We start from the raw sequence: 19,225 nt of genomic DNA, 5'->3' as shown, positions 1-19,225 counted from the left end.
TCAAATTAACAATGCTGTAGAAGTGCAGTTTAGTAACAGTAAATGTTAAATAACGTAGTTAAATAGTTTAATAAATAGAACATTATTGTAAAGTGTTACAGATTTTTTTTATACACCAATTCAGACGTCTCGTGAGTTCAGTGTTGGACAGGTCAGTTGTTTAAACCATTCATTAAATTGATTCAGTTCAAAGGAATCACGAATCAGATGTGTACAGCATTCGTCAAGGGCCGGGGAGCAGCTGGCCCGTACGGTTAATGAATAACGGATCAACTACGACATCGCACATCCTGCGATGTGACTATCGTGGATTCGTACATCGCGATATCGATGCTTAAACGACACATCGTGCAGCCCTAGACAGGAGCACTCATTACACAAAATAATGGTTCCAAATGGTGTTTCGCAGCTATGCCAAAAAAGAACCATTTTTGGTTCCCCACAGAACCTTTCAGCAGCATCCACAATCTGCCAAACATCTTCTTTTGAAGAAAAAGTCATATGGGTTTAAAGCAATATGCGTGAGGAAATGATAACGGAAATTTGGTGAAATATTACTACAAGATACCGCAGATATTTCCAACCAGAAAAGTACAACCGAAAACAAAGACATATTATCTTTCTGCACCAACCAAAACCTCTATAACACAAAACCACTAGGTTTACTGGTTCATAAAACATGCTCAATCTGGGAAACACATGACAAACACATTCTCCCACATATAAACACATTATTGCTTCTTTACAGTGATTCATTACTCTTGACAGTGCACCAGTGATCATCCTAAATCCAGGAATCCCCCCGCCCACATTGGACATTTACTCAGTGATGAACGGTTATGATGAACGATCGCTCCTCTGTGATAACAGCACTGATAATCTTCCCACATGCAGGAGGGTAAAAATTAGCGTTTCATATGTGCTTCTATTGGGAAACACTGCACCGGAGCACAAGAGGTGGATACTGCTGGCCAGAATCATGAGACAAGGAAAAGACGAAAAACATTGGCTGACATCTACAGCTGGAACTCCCCCCGCCCCCTTGACATGACTCTGGGATGTAAAAGTTCTTTACCTATTCATTATTCACAGGGAAAAACTAGTGAGGCTGGAACTAGATGCTAGCTCTTCCATGCTGGCAAAACAGGTTGAAATGTACACACGTTTCTGTAAAATGAATACGCAAATGGCTACATGGAATGCTCCCATAATGCACTACTCAGACACACCAGTCACTGTGGTTCAGAAAAAGAAATCCAACATATTCAACAATCCAATGTAGTACTTAAAATGCTATCATAGTATCTATTTCGCTATGCTACCAGGCTATAATAGTATTTTAAAATATGCGGTTATAGTATTTATTAATATTTGTAATTAGTTAAATTTTATTTTTGTTGAATATGAAAGATGATATTCCGTACTGTCAGTGGGGACCAAAACAACACTGGACCCCATTTACTTCCACACCAAAAATCATTTTTCCAAGATTTTATTTTATGTTCCACAGAAGATTGTAGGTTTGGAATGACATAGGGATGAGTAATTCATGACCAAATCAAAGGTAAATAAATGTTCTTGTCAAAGGTTAACGTGATGTAAAGTTCAGTAAAACTATCAGCTGGGACTCATGCACTATTTATGTAGCACCAAGCACATTGTCAAGATCTGTGTCAGTGAAACATAAAGCAATACACTTCCCCTGTGAGGCAAGACCATGCGCACTGTACTGGGTGACCTAATTTTTCAGCACAAAAGATCCAGAGAGAGTAGCGAGCTTGTGAGCAGACCTGAGGAAAATAGCTTTGCCCATGGGTAGAGACAAGAGGGAAAAAAGCATTAAAGATACCTCAACACAGAGAGACAACGGAAAGCTTGAGAGGGCCACTGCACTGTTTCTGAGTCTAGAAAGTGTCTCAAATGCCAAACGCCTACACAGCGATGTAAACACAGACATGGTCGCTCAAGACTGCAGTCAGGCATGGTGAGTGGTTTTCACAGTGCAACCGAACCAAACCAGAACGACATATAAAACTCTGACTAATTCAGAGGAAACTTTCCATTCATAATACGCAAGTCTGAAATAGTTTTCAGTAAATTCTGAGCCATATGATGCAATGACTAAGAGGATGCAATGGCTAAAAGGATGCTAAACAGTGACAGGCTAGCTGCAATTTAAACTGCTTTCCATTGAAATCTAGAGTAAAACCCCTCTCAGCTTCCCACAATCAACCGATTACCTCACAAATCATGTCCAGACATGACTCAAGCAGCGCAGGTAAGATCATGTTGCATAACTAACATGCCTACAATAAGAGTCTGTCATCTCACTCAACAGATCTAACATAAGCCCACAGCAGGAGCACATCGTCTGTGTGGAACAGCACTACTGCAGCCTGAGCACCCAGCATTGAGACTCCGCACATATCATATAGAGCGCCAAGAAACTAGAGCGACCGAAACTAGAGTAGCGTGGATCAGGCCAGCATTTCCCGCAGAAGTTTGTTTTCACGTTTTGATGTTTGACGTTGTGATGAAACCGAAATTGTGACAAATCTTTCCTTATGCGCGTTGACGCACAACCGAGTGTAATGGATTATGAAAGAAAGAAAAACATACGGCGGAGCCTTGGTTCTATGAATCTGCTGCCTGATTGGATTTTGAGGAACGTAAAACACAAACGCAACATACAGGATGTCATTTTGGGCATTCACAATATAAACTGTAGAAATATTAATCGATTATAATGAGAGCTATTTAGTTTTGTATGTGTAAAACAGTGACCATAGTACACTTTTCAAAAGCATTCATTCGTACACGAGTTCCAAAGTTCAAATTTGGTTTTGCCCAAAAAAAAATATTTATACATCACATGAGCAAAAATGTTTATCAGTTGGAATCTGGGCAACCTGGTCTTCTACACAAGGTTAAAAAAAAGTTCCCAATGCAGGCGTCACACATTTTTAAGTTGGTCACATGAATTTGCTATGCTAACCAAAAGAAAACTGCTCGAATGTGATTGTCTTGAGTTGAGACTTTATACATCTCTGCGCTATTGCCAATAGACAATGAACTGAGATGTGACCAAGTCTTGCCTGATTCAGACAAATATGAAACTGCATTTTATCCTGCCTCCTGGCACTCTTACGTTAACTCCTGGTTTGAGTCCAGCAGGTTTAAGGGCCAGTGATTTTTCCTGTTGGTGGGCAAGGGGAACTAAATATCCATCAAGCAGAGGATCAAGCGCAGCACACACCGCTCTTACCACCCAGCCAGAGAATGTATGTCACAGAGAAATCATCTCAAACAGACCAAACAAAAGACAGACAGACAGACAAACAAACAGAAGCTACAAACTCAACACAATTCGTGCACAATACATGTTTGGCACTGAAATATTTTGATGTAGTATATCATTATCATATAATGGTGGGGACAAGAAGTGGAGCTGTCTGCAATGCACACATTGCTATTTTTTATAGGCCTCATACAGCATAGAGCAGTTCTTTCTCACAAACACCAGACACAGCTTGTATGTATCAGTGTAAAACATCCAGCTATAATTTCATTTAGACAAACAACTGCTCACAAATCTGATAAACAAAATTACCAGACTCACTTGGGCCGGCTCAGTCAAATTAAAGATAAAAAATAAAGGACTAATGTTTATTGAATAGGATGTTTCAATTATTGTTCACACATTCACACTGCATAAACAAGAACTCCAGACTGTGTAGTAATAATATTTTTTCAAATTTTATCAGATGCACGTGGACTAACATATAGTGCATCTTCGTGTTAAAAAATATTTTATAATATTATATATATATATATATATATATATATATATATATATATATATATATATATATATATATATATATATACACACACACACACACACACACACACACACACATTTATTCATTTAGCAGACGCTTTTAACCAATGCGACTTACAAAGAAGGACAGTGGAAGCAACCAAAAACAACAAAAAGAGCAATGATATATACACATACATAGCTATATACATTTCTAATAATAAAACATCTCTACTTATGTCTAACATAATCATAGATATAATAATGCAATATTTCCAAAAATACTACAACCCTTCGTGCATCTCTAAGCTGTTTCTCGGTCAGGTGCTTGAACATAAGCTCCCATATTTCCCCTCCATTATTAATGGCGAGATGCTGAACCCTGTATTTCACCCATTGTAAGTCAAACATCTCATTTTATCTCTCCACTCACCCGCAGAGCAGACAGGTCGATCTCATCCAGACTCCTCGCAGGAGAGTCACTCGCCATGATTATCTGTTGTATTCAACAATATAATGCCCGAAATAACATGAATACAGACGCCGAGCTGATCCGTGGAATACAGCAAACAGGCTGGATTGACTTCAGTCGGAGCAGATGAAGCTCCCGGATGGTGCGGAGTCGCCGTTCTTCGCGATTCCGGGTGTATAAAACCGAATTAGCTATTTGGTTGCATGTAAAGGAGACATCTCGTGCTTGTACCGATGATCAGTTGCCGCACGAGTCCAAAAAAAAAACCAGCGCACCAGTGGACGTGAATCAAGGCTCGGGCGAAGGCGTGTCAATCACAAGCGCTAGGGCGTGGCCTGACTGAAAGGCGGGGCCAAACTCACTATTTTACACAGATACGACTTGTAATAAGAGCACATAGAATTGCTTTAAATTACACACACGCACACACACACACACACACAGTCATATATATATATATATATATATATATATATAGCATTTTCAAGTAATCAGGACTACAATTACTGTTCAAGGACATTATACAGTCTATGGTTAACATGCTCCAATTGGACAACATTTGTAGGTTGTTCTTTTATAGCTACTTACAGAAAACAAAAGACAAAAAAAAAAAAATAATAATATATATATATATATATATATATATATATATATATATATATATATATATATACCAGTATGTTGTAGAACAAAACGTGAACATTTCTCCAAATAGCTAAGTTTCACCACAAAGCTTACTAATAAATCATAAACTGCTCATTACAAAAATCACATTAACCCTGCTGTAACACACATTTAAAAATAAGATGGTTGGCTGATCTTAGCTGGTTTAAGCTGGAAGTAGCTGGTTTTACCTGGTGTCCCAGTCTGGTTGAGCTGGTCTTAGCTGGTTTTAGCTGGTTAGTCAGCTGGTCTGCCAGTCTGACCAGCTAAAGAATTGGTCAAACCTTTAAGACTTGCACTGCAAAACAGTTGTGGCTGGACAACCAGCTAAAACCAGTCAACAAGCTGGTTTTAGTTAGGTTTTTATGTTTTTATTAGCAGGACAAGCACCATTCCAGTGGCTAACACAGTCCCCATGTTAAGACAACCCTAGCAACCACTTACTATCACACTAGCAACCAATATAAGAATCTTAAAATCTCCCAGAACACCTTAGAAACCACATACCTACTCCCTTGAATTAGGAGAGCGACGGAAACCCACTACTTAAATTTGTTGCAGATAATATAGCTGTTGTTGTTGTGATTATGTTCATGCACTGAGCAGCTTTTAATGTGTAAGAGCAGTCAGAAACAGGAAGCCACATTTCAGACAGTGAGTGAGACAAGCCACAAAAAACATGTTTCCTTTCACCTTCCGTTTATGTAAGCAGCACAATTTATAAAACACATCAGCTTCCCCCACACCACCTTCCTCTCGCATTCGCCTGGGCACAAAACATCCTCTCTGTCATAACGGCAGTCCCATTCAGTGCTATGAGCTCGGCATCATTTCACATTGGTTTCCTTGATAGCACACGTACATCACGGAGATGTCTATTTGATGTCTGAAAAAATATATCTGCAAGAGGGTTTTTTTTTTTTTTGCAGTGTTTGTTCATCTGCAATATAGTTTCTTGTCGGATGTCAAACTGATGTTTAAAAGATATCTGTAAGATGTTTATGATTCACAATGTATCTAAAACTGACATTTAAAGACGTCTATCAGATGTTTACACAGCAGATGCTTTCCAGACTAAGCGATCTTTAACAGACATCTTGCAGATGTACTTGTGCTGTCTATTTTTCTATCTATTAATATATCCTATATAATATAACATATAGGTCACATATAATATAATATAGGCCTAGGTCCTATTCTTTGTGTCTGTCTGCCCGTCCATCTATTCCATTGTATAGATGTAGCCTATATCAATTCATCCATATGTTTGTCTTTCTATAAATATGTCTATCTATCTGTCTGTCTACAGTATCTTTCTATACATTGATCTATCTGTCTATCAGTTTATCTATCTTTATCTACAAATGAATGAAAGTGCTTTAATTAATAGTGCTCCATCTAGTGGTGAATGTGTGGAATTATTCATTCAGATTAATTGAATGGGGATATTAATTACACTGAAGGCATTTTGTGCTTGATGGGGGAACTCAAAATCTAAGTTATTATGCCAGAACTGACAGGTTTTTTTTAGAGATTATTTATAAATGGACACAAATGTGCCTTAAAGGAGTCTTGCAATTATACTCTGTGCCTTTTTAAAGCTTTTCCCACAACATCTTGTTTGTAAAAATCCATGTATCCCCAGAGTGGATCCCTGTCAAGCATTCAGCCAGTGTGAAGTCTCCCTTGCGCAACAGCTTTCATCTTATCAGCACAGACTCTGCTATGTGTGCTACATTTCTCTCATTCCTCTTTGCCACAAGACGGCTTTGTTCCTCAGTGACTTTTGCCTGTAAAAACAGGCCATTTTTGCGTACTTGAAAACCTGATTGGGTTCTTGTGTATTAAAGCGCTATCTGTTGCAACAGCACTTTCAGTATTTGCACTGCCTGTGAGAAAATGTTTTGTGCTGACAGTGCAGTCAGCCCCATTGCATTGGTTTGTGCAATAGCCTGCGTTTATGGATAAGGTTCTTTGTATTTGTGTGGCTTAGCCTGATCACATTACATGCCTTCAAACCAGATTTGCTTCCATTCATCATTGTCGCTGTTGTTTAGATTTTCTCTGAAGATTTGAGGAAAAGGGCGATTATCTTTCTTCCCCTGTGTAATGGACAGTGGATTAGCTAATAGCATTAGCAGAACAATATGATTCACACTAGTGCACATATCATTAAACACATTGCTGGAATGACTGCGTCAGGCACGCGTATGTTCAGAGATATTTATTAGGAGTGAAACCCGTGGTTATGCAACCTGTGGATATTTTCATTTGTGGATTCCCGGTTAATCAGGCCTTTTACAATAAATGTGAAGTTCTTGACACAGCGTCATGTGGATGCGAATAACAAAATAAAAAAATACGTTTTCAAATCAATATATTTAAACACCTTGCCACATTTTAAACTTGTTAAAAAACAATCTGACTTTTTTATTGTAACAAAAAAAGGCTTACAGGCACATCTGAGGATTTTAGAAACAATTTTCAGACGTGCATGAGCTTGAGCAGAAGACGACATGCTTTTGTAGTAATCCTGGCCTTGATCTCTCTTTCTCAATTCTTTTCAGTCAGACAGAAATGTCACTGTGTATGGACTTGTTTTCCACAAAAACAGAGACCTAAAGGCAAACTTGAGGCCAGTTATTATACCCTCCTAATAACATAACATTTATACACTGACACTGCAGCTAATTTGACAGTGAAATGTAATATTTGTACGTGAGATTAAAGATTCCAAACTCACTCATCAGGTTTTATAGCTTCCTAATTGCACTGGTGAGTTTCTCCCATGTGACGCCGAATGAGGTGATACATGTACTATGTGAGAGGTAAGTCAAAGGTCAGGAGATTGTATCGGGGACTGTTGCTCAGCTGTAGCTCACAGACAACAGTCTGCAGGGAATGTGACAGCTGTACATATCCCAAAGAAACACATGAACACACCACACACTCCCACACAGACTACTGAGACAGTAAGACAGTGTTCACACATTCAGTCATTATCAGACACCCCCGAGACACACAGAAACACACACACACACACACACACAGTCAGCAGCAGAACAGACATGATGTTCCAATGAACCGTCTGAGCAGTGTATCCCAACACTCTTGATAATAGACAGACAGACAGAGCACATGGATAGATAAATAGACAGATACTACAGAATAAATATATAGACAGACATATAAATGATAGACAAATTGATAGAAAACCACAGTTAAACAAGTGGACAGACTGACAGATATACTGTAGAAAGATATATACAAAGCCAGAGGATAGATAGATAGACAGAAATACATAATATTGAACTAATGGATAACCAAGTCATGTATAGATAGATAGACAAATGGATAGACAGAAAGGTATTGTAAACAGATAAACAGACAGACAGATGGATCCACCAACAGATGACACAGTAGTGTGAAAATCATGGTTTAATCATCTGTATAGCATCAATTCACATGTTTCATAAACGTCCCAACGATACATATTTTGTGCAAAAATGCAATTCATAGTGGGGAAAAAAGGGAGTGAAAAGACACGAGGAAAAGAAAACGTAAAGAGAACAGGAATCAGTTTCTGAACTAATATAAATGTGCAGATACACAGTCAACAGTGCAGACATGTGAGTGATTGACTAACAACTGTTAGAAGATACTTGCTTCATATTCAGAATGCAGAACACACATGCTGCAATCTCTACAGTGACATGGATATCCTGACAGGTTATTTAAACCGTAGCAGATGTAGTTGATTCAGTACTTCTAAATGGATTGTGATGATCAGTGGTTTCATTACTTCCAGAACGGTTTGTAAACTACATTAGAGCTCCAGGCATAGCATGTTGTACAGTATACAGTTCATTCTTATCCAAAATGTACAGTATACTGTACAACATTCTGAATACTAGCATGTTATTCCTATAAAATCAACTTGGTTTCATAATAGAAAAGTGCTTTGGTGGATTTTAGTTCATATCTAGCATTAAGAAGACAGTAAACAAATAAGGCCACCAAAACATGGCAATTTGTACCATAGGAAAGCAACAATTAATGGACCATGTCCACTATCACAGACCAATAAAGTATCTCGAGATATATAGTACACAAGGAATGTATTCACTTCATATAGAGAAAAGAGACTAAAGTCACGCAGACATAGTTGGCACTTAAATGCAGAGAATAATACATATTCAGAGCATGTTACAGAGCACAAAACAGTGTAATAATCATGAACAAGAAAATAATATACAATATCCAATCAAGTGTCAGAGGACACTAAAGACTTCACAAAAGCATCCATATCACCATTTTATAGGATTTATGAGAAAAGTTCATAAAAACTAGTATTAGTTGCATAGTGTTAGACTATATAAACAATCAAGCTTCAAACAGACAAAGCAAACCAGTCTGGTCTCCTTAACTCCAAGTGGGTAAACATCCCATGGCTGAAGCTCCTCCAGATCTCATTTTCTGGATCAGAAGTGTCTACTTTATTTGCGTGATGTGGGCAGGTTCTTTCACGTCCAAACGTCCATGGGCACCATGGCTTCTTTTGATCCCATGGGTGGCAGAAGGTTCTGCTCGCTGAGGAACTGGAGAGGGAACTGCACAAGGAAGCCTCGAATCTTCTTCAGCTCCTCTTGAGCACGTGCAGGGTCCTCTTTCTCCAAACCAGGCTTAGAGAGAAAGCCATCCAACTCCAAAATTGACCGAACATCACTGGATGGCAAGCAGCGGAACACCTGGAGGAGATGGAGAAGTTTCAGTTAGGCTTCAGCTTATGCATTTAATTATGAACCGTAGACAGACAGAGAGAAGTTGTGTGTGAAAAGGTTAAGCCGACCTTCTGGTAGATGGTTGCATTGCGGGCAGCGGTGGTCATCCACACCTCCTTGTAAAACTGGTCACTGATAGGGTCCGTCACATCAATGCTGTCATCAGTGTTGGCGCCAAGAATCATCCTATTGATTTCAAAGGAAACAGAAGACGTCTTTGAACCTTATTTGTATGTTTCTAAAAATGCTAAATGCAAGAAACAGACTTGAATGAGTCCTGAACCTGAAACACTCCAGCCGCAGACTCAATCCAAAACGCCCCGCCTGATACTCCTGACCGTCCATCACTGACGTCACAGTGTGGATATCCTCATAAATGACAGCCACCTCACTGTCTCTCTTACCCAGCATGCTCCGGTCATTAATATTGGCAGAACCTGTTAGATGCATAATACATTTTTGATTATTATGAAGAAAGTACTGAAAATGCATTAAAGATTTATATTAGAGACATTTGGACTACAATACTACATCTTAACGGCAGGAGGAGGCATTTAATCTCTTTCATTCTGTGATATAAACAGTTTACTTCACATCACCACAAATTATGACAGCAGTTTGCCACAATTTCTATTAGCAAGTGTACAGAGGATACCACGGTCATTATGCATTTTGCCTTTCTGCGAATATCTATTTTTACTCACCAATGATGACAGTGTTGTCGTCTGCAATAAGCATCTTGCTGTGCACATATATAAGTTCAGTCACCAGCCTTCCCTCCAGCTCAGCGTGGGTCCTCAGACCCCCAAGTGAGATGTAATTCATCCACTGATCACCCACTGCAGAGACAGATACAGAGACAGCAAATGGATTTGGTTTTTTTCTACATTCATTTTCCGTTTTCATTTGACGTTTACAAGGAATAGTTCAGCCAAAAATAAACATTGTGTCATTTACCCTAAATAACTTATTCACCGTGGAACACACAAAAATATTTTGTGTGTGTGCATGTGCATTTAACTTGCACTAAAATAATACAACTAAAAATGAAAATGAAAAACTACCATTTATAAAAAAAAAAGGAAAGTAACTAAATTTCTAAAATGAGAAAACTATTCAGCAATCATCAATTGTATTTTTTTCTATATGCTTATAATTGAGACATTTTTATTTATTTTGGTTAAAACAATCCCATAAAATTATATTTAACTTTTGTACATTTTTCAAACTATTTCACAACTGACATTGTTACTGAACAGAATCAACACTGTACTGAACTAAGCTGAACGATGAAAACTATTCTTCTTCTGTAGAGCTGCTTTACAGCTAAAACTAAAAATGTTCTATTGGACTATTATCCACCATAGATGTTGCTCGATAAAAACACCTAGACATTTCATACTCCACCAGGTCTTTCACAACTAAAGGACTGTAACTTAGTCTTTTGCTATGAATCAAGAACCACAAGAGGGCACTGTTGTGTTTTATTGCACTTAAGGCTTCTGTAAGATCTAGTGTTATTAAAGCTACATTAAGAAATGTAAGACACTTCATGGGTTACTACAGTTTTCGCTTATATGCTCAAACACGTTTGCTTTAGTTGTAGCTTATATAAGACACAATGATCTATTATTGTCCATTACGGTGTAGTTCTTGGAACGGGATACCTAAAGGCTTTATAGGTGAAAGGTTAGCACTTCAGGAAATACTTGTTTTCTTGCTCTTGTCTGTTTGAGCCTCTCCTTTGACACCGAAACCCATCAAATAAAAACAACAGAGCCATTCATTTTTCAAAAACGGTGGATACAGAAAACCATATAGGTCTCGAAGTGCCTGTACAGGATGGGTCAACCACAGAACCTTCACAGAAACCTCAAGGAAGAACATCTGGTTAATGTATGAGCCAGATCTTCTGAAGAATGACGGATAAACCCTTCACAGATTAAACATTTATGGGTATTTATTTACATCTCTCTCTACTCACTTTCTTTCTTCAGCTGAGAGATAATGGAGCAGTCTCCCCTAATCATGGTCCTGCACAAACATGAGAATATATTTAAAAAAAGGGCACAATTAAATTTTTTTTTTAATAAATTCATTTAATTAAACACTTCCTTTTTATGTGATACATAACTATTTACTGCCAGCTAGAATATTATTTTCAATTTTATAGATAAACGTAAGGAATGTGCTGTCTTCGATACAAGAAAAGCTCTTACCACAAAAAATAAATAAATAAATTTCTTGTCACTTTATATCAATTTATTCAACCTATACAGAATGAAGTATTGTAGTACAGGTGCATCTCAAATTAGAATGTCGTGGAAAAGTTCATTTATTTCAGTAATTCAATTCAAATTGTGAAACACATGTATTAAATAAATTCAGTGCACACAGACTGAAGTAGTTTAAGTCTTTGGTTCTTTTAATGGTGATGATTTTGGCTCACATTTAGCAAAAACCCAACAACCCAACCTTAAATTAGAATATGGTGATACACCAATCAGCTAATCAACTCAAAACACCTGCAAAGGTTTCCTGAGCCTTCAAAATGGTCCCTCAGTTTGGTTCACTAGGCTACACAATCATGGGGAAGACTACTGATCTGACAGTTGTCCAGAAGACAATCATTGACACCCTTCACAAGGAGGACAAGCCACAAACATTCACTGCCAACGTAGCTGGCTGTTCACAGAGTGCTGTATCCAAGCATCTTAACAGAAAGTTGAGTGGAAGGAAAAAGTGTGTAAGAAAAAGATGCACAACCAACCGAGAGAACCGCAGCCTTATGAGGATTGTCAAGCAAAATCGATTCAAGAATTCTTAACAAGGAATGGACCAAGTATTGAGTACATGTACAGTAAATGAACATACTTTCCAGATGGCCAACAGTTCAATAAAAAAATAAAATAAATTGTATTGGTCTTATAAAAAATTTTTAATTTGTTGAGAGTGAATTGGTGGGTTTTTGTTAAATGTGAGCCAAAATCATCACAATAAAAGTACCAAAGACTTAAACCACATTAATACATGAGTGTCACAATTTGAGCTGAATTACTGAAATGAACTTTTCCACAACATTCTAATTTATTGAAATGCACCTGTATAGATTCACTAAGGAAATGTTCTTTCTACACGATACTCCGATCTTAATATTTAGCGTTACCTGTAATTGAAATGCATGACTGCCTGTATGGCACTGCCTCCTCCAGTGTTGATGTCCCCCTCGAACCCAGGAAGCAGTGGTGTCACCACATACACACGGTACTTTTTACCATCCCTGTGAACCAGAAAGAAAGGACGTGAGATCACTTGCTATGTTTAGAGTAAAAGATATAAATATGAAAGACAGTTTAAGTATGGCGTTACACAGTCTATCTATTCATGGCTGGCTATGGATCCACCAATAAAGAACACCTTTTTGTATTTAGACAAACAATTTTCCACATGCCTTAATGATTTACAAGTGTTTCATTTAAGAAGATTTTGATGCTTATTAAACACAGCTCACCGATATGCTTTTATGATCCTCTTGGCAATGGCATCTCCGATTTTATTGTGAACGACTCTGTTGTCCGCACAGCTTATGAAAAACTGGTTCTGAAAGAGGAAACACACATTTACTCACTGAAAGGCTAATATAAGACATCCATTATATGCTAAAGCCACAATCTCTGTGGTTAGCAACAAATACATCAACAGTGAGGCTATAAAATGAACACATTTAGAGAACTGAGTATATGTATTTTGTGCCACAAACCTCTATGTAAATATAGTGTTTGCTGTTTTCAATTACGTTGACGTAAGCCGTATGAATCGACTCCTCGTGGTATTTTATTCCTGCTGACCAGTCCGAGGCAGATCGCAACAGCTAATCAAAGAGAGAATTAGCATTATGAACACTGTATGTGGTATTTGTCTGTAGAAGATTTGAATGGAATATTGATTTTTACATAAATATTGTACCTGGACATTAGTCTGGGTGCAGCCAGGGACCAGATACTTGATCTCATTCGCAGTAGTGTGAGATTTAGGAAGGAGGTATGGGTACGACAAGGACCTGTATTTGGGCTTCATGATCTGAAACAAGGTGGCAATCCAAATACAAACATAAATTGAAAGCCATGTTTATGATTTTAGTCATCAGCACAGATGCTGACAAGAAATACTTTTAAGAAATTGAAATGTCTTGTGGCGTGAAATGTTATGCATTAGCCAAAACAATTCAAACTAATTCCATTTTAATTATGCATGCAGGTTTTACCAAATATATAAAAAAGGACTGTGGAATATTTGTACATTTAAAAGTAAATTTCTTACACCTCAAAACTAATGGAAATACATAGGCAAAAATGGTGAAAAAATGCTGACCAGTTGAAAACATTATAGATCAGTAATATTATGTCAACTATCCACAATAAAGAAAATTAAAATATTGAGAGATAGAATGAAGGCATTTTGCGCTAAATGATGCCAATGCTAGATTTCTCACCTTTGTGAAATTCCAGCGCTGAATGAAGTGCCGTGCAACATCTCTGGCTGCTTTCCCATGAACCACCGATGCGATGTCATGCCAAGGCATTCTGGGAGTTGTGTGCCTGTCGATGAAATCTGCATAAAGAGTATAATACAGAAAATAATTCATTTAAATTTAACTAATTTGAATTGAAAAAAACACTTTTTAAACAACTTTACATTTACGGTTTAATTTAAAAGCATGTTAAAATGCAAACATTTTACATTTTGAATATTGTTGCTAACATGTATAATATGAATATCGTATGGATAACACATTTATGTATTGCATTGTATTTATATAAACAAAAAATATTTTAAAACCAATAAACACTTATTTATAAAAAAATCCAATAATTCACCATCAAAAGGTTTATCCAACTGGATCCAGTCCTTATGAACAAAGTTGCAGTAATCTTTGCCATGCCAGAACCGCGTGTTCCCCATCAGACCAATCACATCTGCTTGCAGTTCCTGTGCTGTTTCAGTCTCTAATAAGAGTGACACAGAGAGAGAGAAAAAAAAAGGATTTATTCAGCAAATAAATCACAAAAATCATTTATATATATTATATAATATATATTAAACATACATCAACCCAAACTCAACCCAAGCTTTTTCAACTTCCAACAACTTCTGGAAACAATCCATGCTTTCACACTGTTGAGCTATCAACATCAGTCCAAACTAACATGCTTGGAATGTGCAAGCTTTGGATATTCTGCCTCTTAGACAGATCGTATTTTTGCAGACTCCTCCAGATGAGTGTTGAAACACAGCAAACCACACAGTGCTTGGACTCTGAGCACTTCAAATAGTTGCCCTTCGACTCATAAAATAGCGCTTTACAACAAAACCATTCAGGATCAGAATTACGGGCAACCTCTGACAGAGTCCAAAGCTGAAACGTCTCACCCAAGCCTGCTTCTTACTCACCACTTGGGCACAAGCAGGAGGGCATGGAAACCCTCAGCTCAATCCATTTAAGAGGAATCAAATTTTGGTGACTGCAAATACTGTTAGAATAACCTAAAGAAAATGGGCATCTTTATAACCAAGTCAACCCTCTTAAAAAGCGTGTTATGGAAAACGTGAGTGAAAAAGAGTTTTTGAACATGAATATAGATTCTAGACTAAAACACCCATGAGCATATTTTCTAACAACACATTTTGATATCACATGCAGTCCTCATCTTAAACTCAGAACTGTTTCACAAGCCTCAATTAAAATGTTAATGATTCATGTTTTTCTGCACTTATGGTAAACACTGTAAATCATTGCATAAGCTGGTCAGTCATATGAAAGAGCTGTCAGTGAGCATTAGAAAAATCAGCCGTGCAGTGTGATAACAGCTGAATGTGGGAGTTTAGATCAGTAACGTGTCACTAGTCTGCATTCGCCAGCGCTCCAGAAACGGAGGCGTACTCGTACTCACTTTCTTCAGAGCTCTCGGTGCTGCTCACGCTGTCTGCAGGCGCCAGCCCGTGTTTTTGCAGGTGCCTGCGGATGCTGAATCGGGTCCTCCTGGTCTTCCCCCGTCCTTTTAGTTTCGGCTGGTCCGCTGTGTCAACAGGCACATTTTTGCCATTAGTTTGCACAATGCTGGGCGCGTTTGACTGCGAGGCCATAGCAGCAGAGCCTTCAGAAGCTTTCTGTGACACATAGTAGGACATCAAGTAAGTACTTCCTTTATTCAATTGTGAACTCATAAATCACAAGTAATTTAAGATTGAATGTCTAAAATGAACAGGGCATTCAGAATGGAACGTTATTGTTAATTAAAACTAATTAAAGCAACTACACATATACATACATATACACATACATACATACATACATACATATATATATATATATATATATATATATACACACACACACACACACACACACACACACACACACACACACACACATATACATATATATATATATATATATATATATATATATATATATATATACACACACACATACATATATATATATATATATATATAAAATATTAAAATTAAAGTCAATTTAAAATATTAATAGGTATATAATAGCATATAAATATATAAATAACATTGCCAGTATGTCATAAAATCAAAATACGCGATGTCCCAAACCTCTGCAGACATAGGAAGAGTTCTGGTAACACTTCCAATGTCGGTCAGCCGATGCTCCTTATCATCCCAGCGCCCGTACGCCAGATCAATGCCTCCCACGAAAGCCACCGATTGGTCAATGACTACAATCTTCTCATGATGCGCCCACAGGTACACGGAAGAGGAGACATGATCAGGATGCCTCATTACCTGAGAAAAGAAGTTTGTTAGAAGTCTTCACTTCAAAAAAGAAACATTTTGCAAAAAAAAACCAAAAACCAAAAAAAACTGTCATAGCTAGGAAATAAAGTCAGAAAGTCCTTATGCAATTCCGTCAGATTTAGTTTTTTTTTTTTTTTTAGAGTTTGCAACAGGTGTATCCTTATGAGTCAGTCTAATGAATTAATTACACCATTTTGATTTCACTCGCTTTGAATCTTTTTGAATAGAAGTACAATGTAAAAACATAAATACACAATAGGTTCACAGTATCGAATGATTAATCTAAATGCAAGTACATGGTAGTTAAAGGGATAGTTCACCCAAAAATCTAAATTATGGCATTAATAACTCACCCTCATGTCGTTCCAAACCTGTGACACCTCCATTAATCTTCGTAACACAGTTTAAGATTTTTTAGATTTAGTCCGAGAGCTCTCAGTCCCTCCATTGAAGCCGTGTGTACGGTATACTGTCCCTGTCCAGAAAGGTAATAAAACAATCATCAACGTAGTCCATGTGACATCAGAGGGGCAGTTAGAATTTTTTGAAGCATCGAAAATATATTTGGGTCCAAAAATAGCAAAAACTGTGACTTTATTCAGCATTGTCTTCTCTTCCGTGTCTGTTGTGAGAGAGTTCAAAATAAAGCAATTTGTGATGTCCGGTTCGCGAACGAATCATTCGATGTAACCGGATCTTTTTTAACCAGTTCACCAAATCAAACCGAATAGTTTTAAACGGTTCTCGTCTCTAATACGCATTAATCCACAAATGACTTAAGCTGATAACTTTTTTAATGTGGCTGACACTTCCTCTGAGTTACAACAAACCAATATCGCGGAGTAATTCATTTACTCAAACGGTACACTGACTGAACTGCTGTGAAGAGAGAACTGATGATGAACACCGAGCCGAGCCAGATAATGAATAAAAGACTGACTCGTTCACGACACGGAAGAGAAGACAATGCTGAATAAAGTCGTTTTTGCTATTTTTGGACCAAAATTAATTTTCGATGCTTCAAAAAATTCTGACTGACCCTCTGATGTCACATGGACTACTTTGATGATGTTTTCCTTACCTTTGTGGACATGGACAGTATACCGTACACACAGCTTCAATGGAGGGACTGAGAGCTCTTGGACTAAATCTAAAATATCTTAAACTGTGTTCCGAAGATGAACAGAGGTCTCATGGGTTTGGAACGAAATGACAGTTATTTTTGACATAATTTAGATTTTTGGGTGAACTATCCTTTTAAGGGCCCTCAATATAAAGTGGGCCCATTAATGGTATTCTTAAAAATATCTAAATATTTTACAAATATATTATTGGCATTATAAGGTCCACCTGTACTTTTTTTCACACACACACACACACACACACAAATCTGCAATTTGTCAACTAAAAAAAATGCTCCAATAGGTTTCATTTTAATATCCAATGGCTTTGTAGTCATTGATTACCTGTTGGTAATTTAATTTAATAAAAAAAAATGATTACCTGTTGGTAACCAAACAGCTGTAGCTTCATGAGGGCTAATTCATGAACTGACTATTACCATCTCACCTTGATATTTGGGTGAAGTTGTTGTAGTGTCCGTTTGCTGTATTCGCTGTTTATGCCGAGAGCCAATTCCACCTCCTTGTACAACATCACAAAGATCCGCACACCTTTTTGCTGCAAGAACAAACAGTTCTTGATAATCAGTACAGCAAATCCGCCAGTCAATATTAATATATTACTAAGAAAACAGAAAACACCCTGAAGTGTAAATTATTACGTGAGAACAGTCAATGGGAAGGTTTTATTGCTGGTGCAGTAAAGCCACAGATGGATAGCAGTTTCATCACAGCTATCGGTTGGATTAACTCACCGCTCGCCGTCTCAGAATGGAATCGAGTCTCCAGTGGTTTCCCTCAACGACAGGCCTCTTGAGGAAGATCTCAGGGCTCAGCCTGCCGTGACACACAGAGGAGACCTCATCAGCAGGGGAAGCATTTGTTAAATCAAATATGCATCAACATCTAGTCTCACGGTCACCTACATAAATTAAAACGTATTAAGCTAGGGGAAAAGTGCACACACACACACACACACACACACACTCGAATCTCACACTTGCAGGATGTCTGGTGCGATGACTGAGTGATGCTGTAACACAGCACCAGGCATCTGTCTCATAAAGGTAACAGATCCGTTTGGCCATTGCTCCCAGCTGGAGGTGCCCTCTGAGAGGGTGCATACAAAGAATACAACTATCTTTCTCTGTTTTTTACTACCTTTCTATGGACTTTTCTCTCATCTCATGGCCTAATTGTTATGACAGGACAAAGCAATAAGCAATACATCTCTTCCACCCCAGTTCTCACACCTTCCATAACTTCTTCAGTCATATAGGGCTACTGGATAAGAATATTTTTTTAAATTAAATTAATAAAAGGTTCTAATAAAAAATAAAGAAAAATGCAAAAACACAGGAAGTCTTAGTCCTGGTAACACTTCCTATTCTAATATTAATATTAATTATATATATATATATATATATATATATATATATATATATATATATATATATATATATATATATATATATATGAAATAATTTAATGAATCCAACTTAAGTAAATACTTTTTTTTTTTTTTTTTTATTAATTAAAA

General features: G+C 37.4%; 2 protein-coding genes across 15 annotated transcripts in view; both read right to left on the bottom strand.

Annotated features, from left to right (window-relative positions):
* LOC127946009 (TRAF2 and NCK-interacting protein kinase) overlaps positions 1 to 4,631 on the bottom strand; it is a 50,552-nt gene extending 45,921 nt beyond the window's left edge. For 5 of the 13 annotated variants that reach the window (XM_052542288.1, XM_052542290.1, XM_052542280.1 and 2 more), the window contains exon 1: positions 4,254 to 4,585. In XM_052542288.1, the coding sequence (XP_052398248.1) occupies positions 4,254 to 4,310 (57 nt within the window). In that variant the 5' untranslated portion in view covers positions 4,311 to 4,585. Of the gene's footprint in view, positions 1 to 4,253 lie in introns of all 13 variants that reach the window. The other 8 variants (XM_052542277.1, XM_052542278.1, XM_052542282.1 and 5 more) reach the window with 4 other exon arrangements.
* Positions 4,632 to 8,378: 3,747 nt separating this feature from the next.
* The window catches only part of LOC127946368 (phospholipase D1), a 26,336-nt gene continuing 15,489 nt past the window's right edge, over positions 8,379 to 19,225 (bottom strand). For both annotated transcript variants that reach the window (XM_052542897.1, XM_052542896.1), the window contains exons 12-26: positions 18,441 to 18,522; positions 18,134 to 18,244; positions 16,364 to 16,552; positions 15,688 to 15,904; positions 14,614 to 14,742; positions 14,229 to 14,347; positions 13,703 to 13,816; positions 13,497 to 13,607; positions 13,248 to 13,336; positions 12,903 to 13,016; positions 11,721 to 11,770; positions 10,441 to 10,575; positions 10,020 to 10,173; positions 9,805 to 9,922; positions 8,379 to 9,703 (exon numbers count right to left, since the gene is read on the bottom strand). In XM_052542897.1, coding sequence (XP_052398857.1) covers positions 9,479 to 9,703; positions 9,805 to 9,922; positions 10,020 to 10,173; positions 10,441 to 10,575; positions 11,721 to 11,770; positions 12,903 to 13,016; positions 13,248 to 13,336; positions 13,497 to 13,607; positions 13,703 to 13,816; positions 14,229 to 14,347; positions 14,614 to 14,742; positions 15,688 to 15,904; positions 16,364 to 16,552; positions 18,134 to 18,244; positions 18,441 to 18,522 — 1,957 coding nt within the window. In that variant the 3' untranslated portion in view covers positions 8,379 to 9,478. The remainder of the gene's footprint in view (positions 9,704 to 9,804; positions 9,923 to 10,019; positions 10,174 to 10,440; positions 10,576 to 11,720; positions 11,771 to 12,902; positions 13,017 to 13,247; positions 13,337 to 13,496; positions 13,608 to 13,702; positions 13,817 to 14,228; positions 14,348 to 14,613; positions 14,743 to 15,687; positions 15,905 to 16,363; positions 16,553 to 18,133; positions 18,245 to 18,440; positions 18,523 to 19,225) is intronic.

Source organism: Carassius gibelio, chromosome A24 (genome assembly GCF_023724105.1).
Source record: "Carassius gibelio isolate Cgi1373 ecotype wild population from Czech Republic chromosome A24, carGib1.2-hapl.c, whole genome shotgun sequence".
Taxonomy (NCBI): domain Eukaryota; kingdom Metazoa; phylum Chordata; class Actinopteri; order Cypriniformes; family Cyprinidae; genus Carassius; species Carassius gibelio.
The sequence above is the reverse complement of the archived record's forward strand: the minus strand, read 5'-3'. Positions and strand labels throughout refer to the sequence as shown.